General features: G+C 45.6%; 1 protein-coding gene and 1 pseudogene across 1 annotated transcript; both read left to right on the plus strand.

The window, feature by feature from the left end:
• The first annotated feature begins 910 nt into the window (after positions 1-910).
• Positions 911-2461, plus strand: LOC115518732 (annotated as a pseudogene).
• A 2289-nt stretch (positions 2462-4750) lies between these two features.
• Positions 4751-5686, plus strand: LOC115518733 (olfactory receptor 2AP1-like). Its single transcript, XM_030322282.1, has one exon. The coding sequence runs from the start codon at positions 4751-4753 to the stop codon at positions 5684-5686; it is 936 nt and encodes a 311-aa protein (XP_030178142.1).
• The last annotated feature ends 6871 nt before the right edge of the window (positions 5687-12557 follow it).

Raw genomic sequence — 12557 nt, forward strand, 5'->3', positions numbered from 1 at the left:
TTTTTTAGGTTCTCACCATGGCCCTAGGCCAATAGTTAATATCTGTGAAGTTTATCTTTCTTATCAAAAACTGGGTGCAATAAGCCTCACAGTATTTCATTTCTTGCCAGAACTGCCCTAGAAACCTTTATAGGTAACTATCATACCCCAGGGATCAGTATGAGAAAGGGGTCTGAGCACCTGATAGACATTTTTTCAAAGAAGACATACATATGCCAAACAAATACATGAAAAGATGCCAACATCACTAATCATCAAGTAATATCAAAACCACAGTGATATGTCATCTCACACCTGTCAGGATGTCTACTATCAAAAAGACAAGAGGTAACAAGTACTGGTGAGAATGTGGAGAAAAGAGAACCATTGTGCACTGTTGACAGAAATGTAAATTTGCACAGCCACTATGGAAAACAGTGTAGAGGTTCCTCAAGAAATTAAAAATAGAACTACCATATGATCCAGCAATCCCACTTCTGGGTACATATCCAAGGGAAACAAAATCATTATCTCAAAGAGATCCCTGCACTCCCATGTTCATTACAACATTATTCACAGTATTCAAGGTATGGAAACAACCTAGTTGGCCATCAATGGATGAATGGATAAAGAAAATGTAATATATATATATATATATATATATATATATATATATATATATATAATGGACTATTATTCGGCCTCAAAAAAGAAGGCAGTCCTGCCACTTGCAATGACATAGATGAACTTGGAGGCCATTATACTATGTGAAATGAGCCAGACAAAGACAAATACTGTATGGTATCTTTTATATGTAGGATCTAAATAAAAAGTCAAACTCAAGGAAACAGAGTAGAATGGTGGTTACCATGGGCTGGGTGGGGGTAAATAGGGAGAGGTTGGTAGAAGCGTACAAGCTTGCAGTTATAAGATGAATAAGGTCTGAAGACCTAATGTATAACATAGTGACTGTCCGTGTCCCTTCTGCTAGCAGCTCTTGGTCTTTTGGCCATGCTGGTGGTTCCTGGAGGGGCCGGCTGCCTCGCTCCTGGCCTTGCGAACCCGGCCCAGGCCCCGGGTGGGGGGAGGCATCCTCTGGTACAGGAGGCTCCCGGAACCGGGCTGCACTTGCCAAAGCGCCGGCTTTGGCCCAGCTCCCTGCGTGGGAACTGGAAGGGGCCTCTGGGAGCAGACAAGCCCAGGCGCCGTAGGCTTAGCAGACGTGGCCGTGTACTTCTCGCTGTAGGAGTGGGGGTGTCTGCGGCCTGCTCAGAGGGCCTGTAGCTGGACGTGGTGCCGGAGACCTACAGTCATCTGGGCGCACTCGGTGAAGTCCCGCCTACTCGCCTGGGCCACCTCCCAGCCCACCCCGCCCACACTCGGGCTGGCACCCGCAGTGAGAGGCCCCAGGTCAGGAAGTCGGGACAGCAGGGGGCGGCCTCCGCGTGGCGTTTGCGTTCTCCCAGGGTTCCGAGGCATTAAGCCAGCCCTCGCCTGGGTGGAGGAAGGGGCCGACCTGTGGGGCCCTGATGCCCGGGGTCCGGAGGTGGAAGAGTGTCTGACAGAAACAGACTCAGATTCCAGAAAAGGACGGGAAAGGACAAAGAGAATGGACTGAGGCACCGGAGATCCTTTCTGTGGAAGCTCAGCCTCCTGGGCTGAAGGCTCTGAAATACCCTTCTGCTGGGCTCCCTTAGAGCTTGGAGCGACCATCCAAGGCAACCCGCCGAACTCACCCCCCACTCTGTGCCCACCCCGTCCCCAGAGCAGGCCAGCGTCACGGTTGCTACATGAGCGGAAGAGGTTTTGCCTGGCGCTCGGCCCTGGTGGCGCACCTGTGCACCCACACGGGCGAGAAGCCTTTCTGTAGCCCTGACTGTGGCAAGGGTTTTGGCCCTTTCTCTCCGAGCAAGCACCGAGCCAGCTATGGCGAGAGCCGTCCTACCGCTGCCTGGACCGTGGCCGGGCTTCCCCCAGCGCTCAGCCCTCACCACTCACCTACGGGTCCATGCAGACTAGAAGCCCTGCCGCCGTGATGACTGTGGCCGCTGCTTTAGCCGGAGCTCTGCCAGCTCCAAGCACCAGCGGGTCCACGGCAGCGAGACTCCCTTTCAGTGCGAGGACTGTGGCCGCGCCACTGCCCATGCGTCAGACCTTCGGCGTCACGTGCGCACGCACACCGGAGAGAAGCCCTACCCATGCCCAGACTGCGGGCGCTGCTTCTTCAGAGCTCAGAAATGGCAGCACATCGGTGGACCCACAGCGGACCACCCCTACCTCTGTCCTCAACGTGGCAGGCGCTTTGGCCAGAAGTCAGCCGTGGCCAAGTACCAGTGGGATCATAGGCCTGGTGCCGGGAGACACAGAGCCCAGGGTGCCAGTGGGTTGCCTGTGCCCCTGGCCCCTGGCCCCTGGCCACGGGGACCTGGACCCACCTGTGGGCTTCCAACACTACCCAGAAATATACCAGGAGTGTGGGTGATGGTCTCAAAGGTTGCAAGCCCAAGGGTGGAGATCTAGACGTTGCCTGAGGCCCAGGCTGGGCTCAGGGGCCTGAACCTCTGTGGCGGCTCCAGGGAAGTCACAGAACTCTGGGCAAGAGGTGGACCTGGGGGATGAGGACCATCTTTCCTTGGGCCTTCACACGCTGGATCTGCTGACACCTTGCTCCCAACTGTCCCAGACTCTAGAATCCCCCTTTGCCGAGTTAAGACGTGAGGTAAGCACCTTCACAAGACAACCCCTGTGGGGACGGAAAAGCTGTTTCTCAGCTTAGACTAGAGGACTGAAGTAGAAAAGAACTTTGTTTTATCCATTGTCCTTTTAGTGCAGAAATTGAAAACTGGTGGCCATGTACTGAATCTGGCTTGCAGCAACCTTTTAAACATTATTTTGGACCTAACCAGCATTTTAAAATGTTACAAATTACTGGTTAAGATTTAAAAAGATATTTCTTTCACACATAGGTTTCTGGCCTCTTCAAAGGTTTGGCAACTTGATCTGAGCTGAGGGACAGCTGTTCGGCATGCCCACCACTCCATATCCGCTCCTGTCCAATGTCAGCTGGCACTTGTCATTGTCCATGTCTCTGGTAAAGCAGGCGCTCTCCATCTGGCATTTTCCCCTCATTTACATGACCTGTTTGGCTCCTATATTCATTTGGGTTTGCACTCTGGTGTACAACATTCATGTTTTCCTGAATCAGGGATTCAGGTAGACAGCATATATGTGAAAGGGTGGCAGGAGAGAAGTAAAAGCAGACTTTACTTAAAAAAAAAAAAAAAAAAAAAGACCATAGACTATAGTAGATAATACTGTATTGTGTAGCTGAAATTTCTTAAGGGAATAGAACTTAAATGTTCTCACCAAAAACAAAAAAAAAAAAAAATGCTTAATATGTGAGGTGATGGATGTGCTAATTAACTGTGGGGTCCTTTCACGATGTATACATATATCAAATCATCATAATGTATACTTTAAATATCTTACAATTTTATTTATAAATTATACCTCAATATATCTGGGGGTGGGGGGAGGGAAGGGAGTCTGAGTAAAAATAAGACACCCCCTCTCTTCCAGTAATTTACAATCCAGATGCAAATGTCAGACAACTTTTAATAAGGGTTCAATGTAAGCAAACAGCAAGATAAGTGAAAAATGCTTCTTATTCCAAAATACATGCTACATATGCAAGCAATGCTTTAAGAAGTAGAAAATTTTGTTGTGAAACCGAGAGTTGATGGAGGGTAGTGAGTGGGAGATGGGCTAAATGGGTGATGGGTATTAAGGAGAGCACTTGTCAGGGCACCTGGGTGGCTAAGTCAGTTAAGCATCTAACTTCAGCTCAAGTCATGATCTCACAGTTTGTGGGTTCAAGCCCTGCACCAGGCTCTGTGCTGACAGCTCAGAGCCTGGAGCCTGCTTAGGATTCTGTGTCTCCCTCTGTCTCTGCCCCTCCCCAACTTGTTCTCTGTCTCGCTCTGTCTCTCAAAAATAAATAAACATTTAAAAATTTAAAAAAAAAAAGGAGGGCACTTGTGTTGAGCACTGGGTGTTATATGCAAGTGATGATTCACTAAACTCTACCCCTGAAAACAATAATACACTGTATATTAACTAACTAGAACTTAAATAAAAAATTTGAAGAAAAAAAATTTTTTGTTGTGAATACAGATCTGAGAAGACCAGTGCATCTACTGATAAGGGAAAGGTAAGTGCTGAGCAGATGAACAAAAAGCAGTCCCTAGGCTCAAGATGTTTGTGGCCTGGCAGGGAAGAGAGGTTCTATCCTACATCACTGACTCTACAGAAATATAACAGAGGCACAAATTATGTGTTACCAGAGCTGGGAGAAAGCAGAAGAATCAGCAGGCCTACAGGAAAGGCCTCATGTAAGAGGTCACACTTAGACTGGATCTTGAAGGATGAATAGGTGTTTGCCAGTTCTAAAGAGAACTGGGGGAAGAGCAGAGAATTCTTTGTAGCCTTTTTCAGAGCAAATAAAAGAAATAAAAGAGGAAAGAAATAAGGAAAGGAGAGGGAAAAGTCACTGACATTCAATAATACCTCAAAGATTCTGAAAGATCTACGCTGATTTCTGACTAGGGAAGAGTCTCCAGAAGCTTCTGCTCGGCTTCCCTGAATCTATAGGGAGACAGTGGACAGGTAAAAGAATGATGCACTTTAGGAGAAATTTTCATCTTCTTCATCCTAATTTCTGATGCTCCTATCTGCCCAGGTTGCACATTTCTGGAAAGGGCTGAGGCCCACAATGGCCAATCAGACCATAGTGACTGAGTTCTTCCTCCAAGGCCTGACAGACACCAAAGAGCTTCAGGTGGCAGTTTTCCTGCTCCTGCTGCTTGCCTACCTTGTGACTGTCTCTGGAAACCTGGTTGTCATCAGCCTGACCTTGCTGGACACACGCCTGCAAACCCCTATGTACTTCTTCCTCCGGAATCTGTCCTGCCTAGAAATTTGGTTCCAAACTGTCATCGTGCCCAAGATGTTGCTCAACATTGCCACAGGGACCAAGACCATCAGTTTTGCTGGCTGCATTACTCAGGACTTTTTCCACATCTTCCTGGGGGCCACAGAGTTCCTCCTCCTCACAGCCATGGCCTATGACCGGTATATTGCCATCTGCCAGCCCCTCCACTACCCCATCCTCATGAGCAACAGAGTCTGCACACAGCTTATCCTCACCTGCTGGCTGGCAGGATTCTTCTTCATCATAGTGCCTGTCATCCTGACCAGTCAGCTTCCATTCTGTGACACCCACATCAACCACTTCTTCTGCGACTATACGCCTCTAATGGAGGTGGTGTGCAGTGGGCCACAGGTGTTAGAAATGGTGGATTTTACCCTGGCCGTGGTGGCACTGGTCAGCACTCTAGTGCTGATCGCCATATCCTATGTCCAGATCATCCGGACAATTGTCAGGATCCCCTCGGTCCAGGAGAGAAAGAAAGCTTTCTCCACCTGTTCCTCCCATATCATTGTGGTCACCCTGTGCTATGGCAGCTGCTTCTTCATGTATGTGAAGCCCTCTCCTGGCAAGGGGGTTGATTTCAACAAAGGAGTGTCCCTAATCAATACAATTATTGCCCCCCTCTTGAATCCCTTTATCTACACTCTCAGGAACCAACAAGTTAAGCAAGTAGTGAAAGACCTGATCAGGAAAATGGCATGGCTCCAAAATAAATGACAGCCCTACAAGTCACCTTCCAGGGAAATAGGACTCTCCTCCCCAGAGTCCAAGAATTCTACAAAAAAGTATTTTCAAGGTTAAGCTTTCATGAATACTTTCTTCAAAATCCTCAAAGCTTTTCCAGCTTCCATGCATTCCCTGGTCCCAAAGCCACACCCGTATTTTAGGTATTTGTTATGTCAGCACCCCACTTCCAAGTACCAAAATATGTATTAATTACCTATGGCCCCTTAATGACTTACACACAAAACCCAGTGGCGTAAAACAACAAACATTTGTCATCTCATAGCTTCAGTGGGCCAGAACCTGGGTTATTAGATCAGTAACTCCTGCTTAAGGTGACTCAAGAGATTGTAGTCAGACTGTCAACCAGGGCGGTGGCCTCATCGAAAGTCATGATTGAGGGCGCATGTGCTTCCAAGTTCACTCACTTGGTTGTCAGTAGAAATATCCCTGTGGGACCAAAACCAATGCTCCCTATAGACCAGGCAGGGAGGTGAAGAAAAAAGAAAGAAAAGTAAGACTGGGTCAAGAGTCTGAACAGGGACCACTCAAAAACATAGTAGTTTCAGGGCTATGCAGTCCTGGGTGACTCAGTCAGTTAAGCATCCAACTTCGGCTCAGGTCATGATCTCACGGTTCATGGGTTTGAGCCTCACATCGGGCTCTGTGCTTACAGCTCAGAGCCTGGAGCCTGTTTCAGATTCTGTGTCTCCCTCTGTCTCTCTGCCTCCCCTGCTTGTCTTCTGTCTCTCTCTCTCTCTCTCTCAAAAATAAATAAACATTAAAAAAAATTATCTAAGTAAAAACACAGTAGTGTCCCCCAATGACAAATCTAAATGTCCCCCTGTATGAAGAGGCAGCTCTGAAACTCCAGGAAGACAGGGTATTAACCAGGCATCAAGGGAAAATTTGAGTTGCACACACAGTCACAGACTTCGGACTCCAGCTACACCATCATATGCACCACTGCTAGACTTCCAGAGCTTAGGCCTCACTCACCCTCCTGACCTTTCCCCACATCTCTTATGCCAAGTCCACCACATTCACCCCACTGTCAGCCTCCTCTTTCTCTGCTCCCAAGATAGCTTTATCCTAAAGGAACAGGAAACCCCCAGACCTGGCCTGTTCTGGCTTCATGCCTCCCCCTTCAATCCTGGCCTTCACGGCTGCTCAGGAATCTCTTTCCTCGCCTCTGAAATCCCTGACAAAAGTCCTTGGGGGACAATATTTCTGTCTTCAATCATGATCCCTTCCCTTTCCCACTCTTTCTCTCCCTGGTCAGCTCATTACATAATTTTCAGAAAAGCATGAAGCTGTGCAGCCTAAGCCCAGAAAAATTCACTCCCTTCACCTCAGTGTATCTCTGGCCCTGCATCTGCTTTCTCATCCTTGCCTCCTCTTTCAAAGGAGAGGGATCTCTGGATCTCTGTTACCTCAAAAGATGCAACATGGTGCTGGGGGTATTAAAAACAACATAGGAGTGCCTGGGTGGCTCAGCTGGTTAAGCATCCAACTCTTTATTTGGGCTCAGGTAATGATCTCATGGTTCATGAGATCGAGCCCCACATCGGGCTCTGTGCTGACAACATGGAGCTGTTTGGGATTCTCTCTCTCCCTCTCTTTCTGCCCCTCCCCTGTTCACCCTCTCTCTACCTCTCTCTCAAAACAAATAAACATTCTTTTCAAAAAAGAACACAAATTCTCAAGCTAAGCAGGCCTTTATTTAGACCCTACTTCTCCTGATTTCTAGTTTATGTGGCCTTGAGCCTGGGTTCCCTCTTCTAAAAAATAGTCTGCAATAGAAAATATTTGATGCTTCTAGCCCTTTTCTTTCCCTCCCCAGCCCCTCACAGCTGGTCCTTCACCAGCTTTTGCTCACTTGCCTCCACCATGCTGCATCTTTTGAGGTAATAGGTATGCAGAAATACCCACTCCTCCGAGAGGGGTTGGTTCCCCAAACTAGCTCCAAATCATTCCCATTTGTATTCATAGTACCACCATCCTTTCACTTTTGAGGCTAGACATCTCTTTTTTTTAATATTTATTTATTTTAGGGAGAGCACAAGAGAGGGAGGGCAGAGAGAGGAAGACAGATGATCCAAAGTGGGCTCTGCACTGACAGGCTTACAGCAGAGAGCCCGATGTGGGGCCCAGACTCAAAAACAGTGAGATCACGACCTGAGCCGAAGTCAGATGCTCAGCTGACTGAGTCACCCAGGTGCCCTGGGCTAGACATCTTGAAGCCATCACTAACCCTTCCCTGCAACCTGTCGCCCACCCCTGCTGTCTCCTCCCTCAAAATGGTTCTCAGATTCACTCTACTCCTGTATGTCAACACTGCACATAGGCCACATGTCAAATACGACCATCAGAGACTGCTAGAGATAGTCTCACAGTCTTTGCTTTCCTACAGCCACTTTCTTTGGTAAGACCCTCCCACATTGACTCTGGGTTTGGCCATGTGGCTTGCTTCAGACATTGTGACACTAGCAATCATAATGCAAGCAGAACTTCCAAAAGCCTTTGAAACCCTCTGACTCCCATGTGAGCAAGCCTGGGCTGTCCTACTAGATGATGAAAGACCCAAGACCTCTTTGCCACCATCACTTTTGCTGATACTAATCACATACATACACACACACACACACACACACACACACTGCACAGGTGGCCAGGTGGCCAGCAGCCATCTGGGGATGCATGAATGAGCCCATCAAAGATCAACAGAAGAACCACCCAAATGAGCCCAGCCCACGCAGCCAACCCACAGAGTCATGAACTAAATAAACGTGGTTGTTTTAAGTCACTAAGAGTTCAAATGGTTTATTACTCAACAAAAATTAACCAGTACACAAACCAAAAGTAAACATACATGGTAAACGTATGTTGTGTGCCGGTTAAGGATCCAAGATTAAGAAGTGAGTTGAAGTTGGCTTGGTCAGGTCAGGAAAGAGAACTTCATCTCTTCTCATCCATGGCTATAGGCCAGAGAAAGTTACCCAGAAATAGGCCCTAAACAGAAGACATACTGAGGCAAAATTATTTACTTTTCTTCTGGGACATTCCATGTCCTCATCACAGGTAATCTGGCCCCTAAAGTAAGACTTGGATGGGAATGTTGGCCCAGTAGACTTTGAAAATCTTATCCCAAGGAATCTGATTTGAACATTATCTGTGTGAAATGAGATTTTAAAGTTTCCCAGAAAGGGTGCCTGTGTGGCTCAGTCAGTTAAGCTTCTGACTTCGGCTCGAGTCATGATCTCACAGTTTGTGAGTTCCAGCCCCACGTCAAGCTCTGTGCTGACAGCTCCTAGCCTGGAGCCTGCTTCAGATTCTATATCTCCCTCTCTCTCTGTCCCTCTCCCACTGGTACTCTGTGTGTATCTCTTTCAAAAATAAATAAACATTTTTAAAAAAAATTTTAATGAAGTTTCACAGAAAGCTCAGAAACCACGTGGAGCCTCAAGTCCCCACACTCTTGTCAGGAGCATTTCTGGGACACCCTTTTCCAGGGACTCTGTCCCCAGAGAATAAAAATTCTCACATGAAGGCCATGGTCTGCAAGAGAGACCTGGAGCTACCCAGGCTGAGTGTGTGGGTAGCTGTGGAAAACAGACAGGAGAAAGATGTGCTGATTCACTCATTTCTCAGCCTGTATCAGTCTTAACTGAATGTAGCCCTTCCCCTTGTCCACACCTAGTAAAGACACAATTTATGAGCCAAGTCCAAAGCAGACAAATGCTTTGTGTGCTCACAATGTGCTCTCATCTTAAGCACCAGCATACTGTACTAGGACTTCATAAATTCATCCCACCTTCTGCTTCAAAGTTATTAGGATAATTCCTTTGTGAGGCCCCCCACCAGAACTGTGGAATGAGGAGAGAGATTGAAGACCCAGGTCGCCACTTAGAACGTGTACAAGCCCATGAAACCAGATTCTCAAGGCGTGGAACCAATATTCCAGAGACAATCAGGGAAATGGCTCCCTCTAGTGGGATTTTCTATTTTTACAATGTCACATACACACCACAGTTTATTTTTTTTTTTAATTTTTCTTTTCAACGTTTTTATTTATTTTTGGAACAGAGAGAGACAGAGCATGAACGGGGGAGGGGCAGAGAGAGAGGGAGACACAGAATCGGAAACAGGATCCAGGCTCCGGGCCATCAGCCCAGAGCCTGACGCGGGGCTCGAACTCACAGACCGTGAGATCGTGACCTGGCTGAAGTCGGACGCTTAACCGACTGCGCCACCCAGGCGCCCCCACACCACAGTTTAAAAAGCTCAAAAGATTTAAATTCTCAAACAATGGAATCACTGTCCCAGGAATGATCTAAACAAACACCTCTCTCTAGTTAGGATTTTTGTTGTTTTGTGTTTTGTTTTGTTTTGTTTTGTTTTGTTTGTTTTAGAAAATGTCAACTACGGTGGCTGGCACAAAATTGACCAACCCTAATGAATGTAACTTAGTCAAACTCTCATTTATGGCTTAATTTTTCTCCCTGCTATGTCCATATGGGTGTAATCAGGTTAAGTAAGGCATTATGGACTACTCTTTATTGTTCTTAATGTCTGCTCCTTCTAATCACTGTTGATTTGGAAGGCAGTCTCACTAGGATGCAGATACTTTCATGTGTAATTTTATTAAAAATTAATTTAATAAAAATTAATTCAAACCTGCATTTATGGAGTTAATAAACTCATCTAGGCATTTTCAGTGCCTTGCTTTAATTATTAAACCATTAATAAGTTAAATCTGCTAGATCTGCCTGTAGAGAATTTATAAATTTAAGCGATGTATTGGTATTTTTTTTAATTGTTGAGTCGTTTTTTTAGTCTGTTAAGGTTAAGAGTTATGGGGATTATTTTAATGTTTATTTATTTTGAGAGAGACAGAGAGAGCACACACATACGAGCACAAGCAGAGGAGGGGCAGAGAGAGAGAGGGAGAGGAAGAATCCCAAGCAGGCTCCGAGCTGTCAGTGCAGAGCCCAACACAGGGCTTGATCCCACAAAACATGAGATCATGACTTGATCCAAAATTGAGTCAGACGCTTAACTGATTGACCCATCCAGGCTCAAGAATGATGAGATTTTTATTTTAGGGCTTAGTTAAATGTATTTGTATTTTAATTTTAATCAAACAAAATACCAGATCTAGGGAGATGCCTGTCTATGAAAATTTTATGAATTTAAGTAGCATGCTGGTATTAGTGAGAAAGATTTTTCTAAGGGGTTGAGTAGTCTTTCTAACCTACTAGGGCTGAGAATATAAATATTTTTGTTTAGAACACTGAAGGGGCATACTCACAGATTCAGGAACTCTGCTTAGATATAATTCCCAATAGCTATGTAAGGACTCTCAATAAAAATTAAAAGATCAAAGTAAAATCCTTAAAGAAAATAGCCAGAATTGACTATACATCTGCTCTTACCTCATGGCTCAAATAGGGAAAAACAGTGACTTGAAGTGTTCTCTTCCTCCCCCCTTTTTTTTAATGTTTATTTATTTTTGACAGAGAGAGAGTGAGAGAGAGAATGCACATGTGGGGGAAGGGCAAAGAGAGAGGGAGGGAGAGTGAGAATCTCAAGCAGGCTCCATGCTTAACATGGAACCACATGTGGGGTTCCCTCTCCCAACCCTAAGATCATGACCTGAGCTGAAATCAAGAGTCAGATGCTTAACTGACTGAACCCCCCAGGCGGCCTTCTTCTTCCCTTCCTAATAACAAAGTGCTAAGTCTTTCTATGAGGGGAAGGAGAGGGTGGAGATCTGAACTGTTCGAATTTTTCATTCTGTTTAAATATGTGCATGGTCACTTCTGTGTTTATCCTAGACAAGACAACACCTTCGGGGGAGGGGGGTTGGAGGAAGGGAGGGAGGAAGAAAAGGAGGAAATAAGAGAGAAGAAAGGAAGAAAATGGGGGGAAATAGGGAGAAAGAAAGGAGACAAAGAAACTCTGATCTTGAAACTACTATTTACAAATACATTTGCAGGTGTTCAAAACATGGATTCTCCAAAATTACTTTCTACTTGGAAATTTCCTTCCAAGTATAAACTTTTAAAATACTTATAGAGGAATAAAATCTTATTTGTCAAGATGTGAAAAAACTTTTTTGAAACTTTTATTTAGAAGATTAATGTATGAATGTTCTCTGGACAGACCGATTGGGTGGAAAGAGAGAGGGAGGAGAGAGAGATTTTCAGCAGCTTCTAAGCTGAAAGGGACAAGAAACTCCTGTTTGTTTCTTTTAAAAAGTAATTTTAGGGGCTCCTGGGTGGCTCAATTGGTTGAGCACCTGACTCTTGATTTCAGCTCGGGTCATGATCCCAGAGTCATGGGATTCAGTCTCGAATCAGGCTCCACGCTAAGCATAGAGTCTGTTCAAGATTCTCTTTCCCTCTGTCCTCTCCCCCACTCTCTCTCTCTCTCTCTCAAATAAAATAAAATAAAATTAATTCTCTCTCTGTCCCTCTTTCATGTTCGCTCTCTCTCTAAAATTAAAAAATATGTTTTTGGGGGGGCCCCTGGGTGGCTCAGTTGGTTGAGCATCTGACTCATGATTTTGGTTCAAGTCATAATCTCATGGTTCGTGGGATTGAGCCCTGCATCAGGCTCTGCACTGACAGCTTGGGGCTTGCTTGGAATTCTCTCTCTCCCTCTCTCTTTCTGCCCCTCTCTTGCTTGTGTTCTCTCTCCCCAAGTAAATAAACTTTAAAATATGTGTTTTTAAGTAACTTTAAAGAATTTACAATAATGCACTGAAAATATTTTAACAATTGCACCATTCGCAGCTAGTGTGTACGTAAGAAAACTTTATACTTACATTGCTAAATCTCCAAGCACTTTAGCAAAACACTGT

The sequence above is a fragment of the Lynx canadensis genome, chromosome B4 (genome assembly GCF_007474595.2).
Source record: "Lynx canadensis isolate LIC74 chromosome B4, mLynCan4.pri.v2, whole genome shotgun sequence".
Lineage (NCBI taxonomy): Eukaryota > Metazoa > Chordata > Mammalia > Carnivora > Felidae > Lynx > Lynx canadensis.

Coding starts and splice junctions, on each gene's coding strand:
- LOC115518733 (XM_030322282.1), top strand. CDS start 4,751: ATGGCCAATCAGACCATAGTGACTGAGTTCTTCCTCCAAGGCCTGACA.